At 40.7% G+C, this 4,078-nt stretch overlaps 1 protein-coding gene across 1 annotated transcript; it reads right to left on the reverse strand.

The window, feature by feature from the left end:
* Positions 1–1,327: 1,327 nt before the first annotated feature.
* Positions 1,328–3,506, reverse strand: LOC105555761 (zinc finger MYM-type protein 1-like). Its single transcript, XM_012002802.1, has 7 exons — positions 3,362–3,506; positions 2,955–3,276; positions 2,637–2,912; positions 2,173–2,559; positions 1,813–2,112; positions 1,403–1,621; positions 1,328–1,343 (listed from the first exon to the last, which is right to left on the reverse strand). The coding sequence occupies exons 1-7, from the start codon at positions 3,504–3,506 to the stop codon at positions 1,328–1,330; spliced, it is 1,665 nt and encodes a 554-aa protein (XP_011858192.1).
* Positions 3,507–4,078: the final 572 nt, after the last annotated feature.

The raw sequence follows: 4,078 nt of genomic DNA on the forward strand, positions 1-4,078 counted from the left end.
GTGTAAGCGTGGAGTAAGAAGTGGAGTAGGAGTAACGCTTTTGGCGTACCTGAGTTTTCCTCCTGCGTTCTGATTAGTCGAGCGTAAGCGTAAGAGTAAGAGTAAGCGTAAGAAATAAAAATAATTCATTTCGCTTACGCCCTTACTCCAGCTCTCTTAAACCAGAAGTAGTTCTCTTACGCCTACTCTTACTTCTTACGCCAAGCTTACTCCACCTTTTGTAGACGACGCTTCAATATCGAGTAAAGCTAATCCAATCGGCGTTGTCCTTTAGACGGAAGCACGTCAGTGAGCCGCGCGCCTGGTAGTGTGCGTGAGCGCTCCGCCGCATCGCGCCGCTACATTGCTATATTCGCACTGCGCTAGCATGCAATATTCTTACGTGCAGTATAATATGAAAAATGTTCTCTTGCACGTCAGAAGACTCTTCTTAAAGAAAATTTCACAGAACTCTCGTCAAAACGGATTAATAATGCTCACCTAAAAAAATCTATAATCTTTTCGCTTATAAATTGATTTAAAACTTTTCTTTGTAGATTCGAAACTCTGTGCGTCCTTTTACGTAGGACAGACATACATTTTTTTTCTTGATAATATTTGTCAATTAAATTACATTTTGAGTTATCTTTTCTGTAATTCTCCTATGAAAATTGTATTCTTTAACATTTGATTACACAGATGATTTTATTCTTTAAAAAATCTATTTCTTAAGAAATTTCTACAGAAAATGTAGGGATATGAAGAAAGCGTATTGTAATAAAACAGAAAACAAGACAAACTTCCCCATTATCAATGTATGAAGATTTCGACAAGCACAAAAATTTTACGTAAAATTTTTTTCTAAACAATCCGTTTTTTTCAGAAATCTTTGCGTTAACATTTAAATCTTAAAACGAATCACTTAGTGAATCTTTCTGCGAATGGTCTCGGTATTTTGAAGTAGTAAATTTTTTTTAAGAATTTATTATATTAGTTACCAAATAAAAGAAATGTAAGGCTGTAAAGCAATATGAGAAGGTTAACGGCCAAGGACGGCAGGGCCGGCGAAACGTCTTCAATCCGAGTGGGTAGTGCAGCGGGGGGAGGGGGAACAGGGCGTTATTATGTTGTTATTATATTCGGTTTATTATGTTTTTATGTGTGCAATGCAAAAACCGAAGTTCGCTTAGCATTTCGAGAAATAAATTTGTTCATAAGTATTTCTAAATCGAGCTTATCAACTGCATCTGGGTACGAGTGTAAGATTGCTATGTGATTTAGTCGATCTTGCAACATCGTCGAGCGCAAGTAATTTTTGACCCGTCGTAAAACAGAAAAGCTTCTTTCGTTAGAGCAAGATGACCCTGGAATAGTCATAAGTAATCGAATAAAGCGCAAATATTCTGGAACAAGTCCCATGCACCAATCTCTTTCGCGCATGAATTCCACAACATCTTTCAAACTTTGCGGATTCTTTCCTTTTCGTTTCATAATACTTAAAGCCATATCTTTATCACTTCCTAATCTGAATTCATCAAAATCTCCCTTATAAAACGTGACAATTTTTTTCACGTCCACTGCTTCACCGACGACGAAACGTTCTAAAGTTTTAAAAAACTTGGCTGAGTCAGTATCAAAGCGACTTTTTAAAGAGCACATAATTTGGTCAAATACTTCATAATATATCTTTCGATAAGAGTCTTTTGGGGTCTGGAAAACATGATTTTCGACTTTGCTATTGTCTATTCGCTTGGAAATTTTGCGTTTTCGAGGCAAATTTGGTTCTTCAATGTCAAATTCTTTGGAAAGCTTGTCAGCCAAATTGATTCAAACTTAGAATCGCGGGAGGCATCCAACGAATAAGTCACATCTTCTATTTTACGACATGAATCTACTACGCAAAGCTCTGAATTTTGAAGATCTCTGTTAAGAATTTCAATACGATCAAAAATCTCAACCATCATATTCAAAAGAAACAAAAACTTAAATGATTCCATGCGCTCTAAAAATCTTGAAGCTTTGGCAACGATAGTGCTGTCGACTTCTCGATCCTTAATCAGCTCTTGAAAAAAGGACATCAACATTTTATAGTTAGCCAAGACAGTTTTCAAAGATTTTATTCGCACTACCCATCTGGAACAATAGATAACAATGATTTGTGAATTAACTTTAGAATGTGATTCAAAATCTTACCTTGTTGGACAGTATGCTACAAGAGCGGGAACATCTTTCTCATTTTCTTCTTTTTCAGCAGCTTGTAAGTTCTGGAATTTGCTGAATCGTTTCGGCGAATCCCGTACGAAGTTTATCATATCTTTGACTTCTCCAATGAATTTTCTTGCTTCAAGCACTTTCTCTATTCCATCTTGAACAACAAGGTTAAGGTTATGAGCATTGCAGTGGACAAAAAGTGCTCGGGGTTCTTCGTCTTGAATCCGTTGTTGCAATCCCGAGATTTTTCCGGAAACATTCGCAGCTCCATCATAGCATTGACCTCTAAGTTTACAGAGCGGTAAATCAAAACGAACAAGCACATCCTTGACGATATCAAATAATGTTTGTGCTTTCGTATAATATTTGCTGTCGAATAGAAACCCATGAAATACTCTGAAGCGACAAGATCTGAAGAGATGGCCCGGAAATAAATAGAAACTTGCTCTGTTCTAGCTATGTCCGCTGTTTCATCCAGAAGTACAGAAAAATATTCGGAATTTTTTATCTCGCATATATTTCCCAACATAATTTCTGTAGCCATCGCTTGTACTATTTCGTCCTGGACGTCGTGGTGTAACCATTTATGACCAGTTCTTTTTAGCCAGGATTCGAGCTCCACAACATCTGCTCTCGCTTTCAAAATTGTCATGAAATTCGAGTTTTCGTCATTGCCCGTTCCGCGTATCGCCAGTCCTTGCCTCCCGAGGATTCTTAAAGTACTAAAAATTTTTCTCAAGGCCGTGCGATGATCCATCATTTACTTTTGTAATGAAGTTGATAAATGCTGCACAACGTTAACTTTGCCACAATTTTTCAAAATTTCTGCGCAATTAATGTGAAGGGAACCCTTCGAATGGTTTTTTATCCTTTCCGCTCCATGTTTCCAATTGCCGAACCCATTGTCCACCCACGTTTCTTTCGATCGTAGATCGTACGAGGTGAAATAAATCACTAATTTCTTATTGCACGCTTCAGTACATATGGTACAAATTATTTGATCAAGTTCGTTTAGACCAAGCCAGGGATTGTTTAGTTTCCAGCGTTGGTACACTTGTGGAACTTCCGAATGTGCGGCACTTTTCTCTAAAAATATATCTGAATTAAAAACTTGATTTAGAAATTAAGATACTTTGTTGATTTAATCATTCTTTCTATATTTTTTACTCACGAGCAACAGAATCAATCACTTTTGAGGTTAGATCCGATGCACTCGCAGATTGCTGTGTTTCTGCTTGACGCTCTATACTGGAAGAATCATCAGTTTCGTCGTTCGCCCTTTTACCTCGAACCCCTCGGACAACAAACCGCTCCATTCTCGTGCCTCTTTTCTGCACTCGGGCTCACGTCACGCATCAGACCATTTTCCCTCTCTTTTCACGGTCACGAAGTGAGTTCGAGTCGCTGCCGAATAAAGCCGACTAGATACGACTCGATTGTTCGAGCGAGTACTCGTGAACCGCCTCGTCCAGCACCTGTCCCAAACGGGCCCCAATATCAGCGGGGCCCAATATGGGTTCAGAGAGGGCCTGTCAACCATTGACGCTATTAAGCGTGTCCAGGCCCTCTCTGAAGAGGCGACGTCCCAGGGGGGGGGGTGATGTTGGCTGTGTCCTTAGACATATCCAACGCCTTCAACACCCTCCCCTGGGGACGAATCAGGGAGTCGCTCCGACGCCGCGAGGTACCGCTGTATCTCGCCCGCGTCGTGAGCGACTACCTGAGGGACAGGTGGGTCGAATACGTCGACCAAGGCGGCGTACGCCGACGGGAGAGACTGCACCGGGGAGTGCCCCAGGGTTCCGTGTTGGGACCGTTCCTTTGGAACCTGGGGTACGACCCGGTGCTGCGCGTTCCCCTCCCTCCCGGCTGTCACGTCGTTTGCTTT

This window comes from Vollenhovia emeryi, unplaced genomic scaffold (genome assembly GCF_000949405.1).
Source record: "Vollenhovia emeryi isolate VEMERY1.0 unplaced genomic scaffold, V.emery_V1.0 DF940771.1, whole genome shotgun sequence".
In the NCBI taxonomy this organism is placed as follows: domain Eukaryota; kingdom Metazoa; phylum Arthropoda; class Insecta; order Hymenoptera; family Formicidae; genus Vollenhovia; species Vollenhovia emeryi.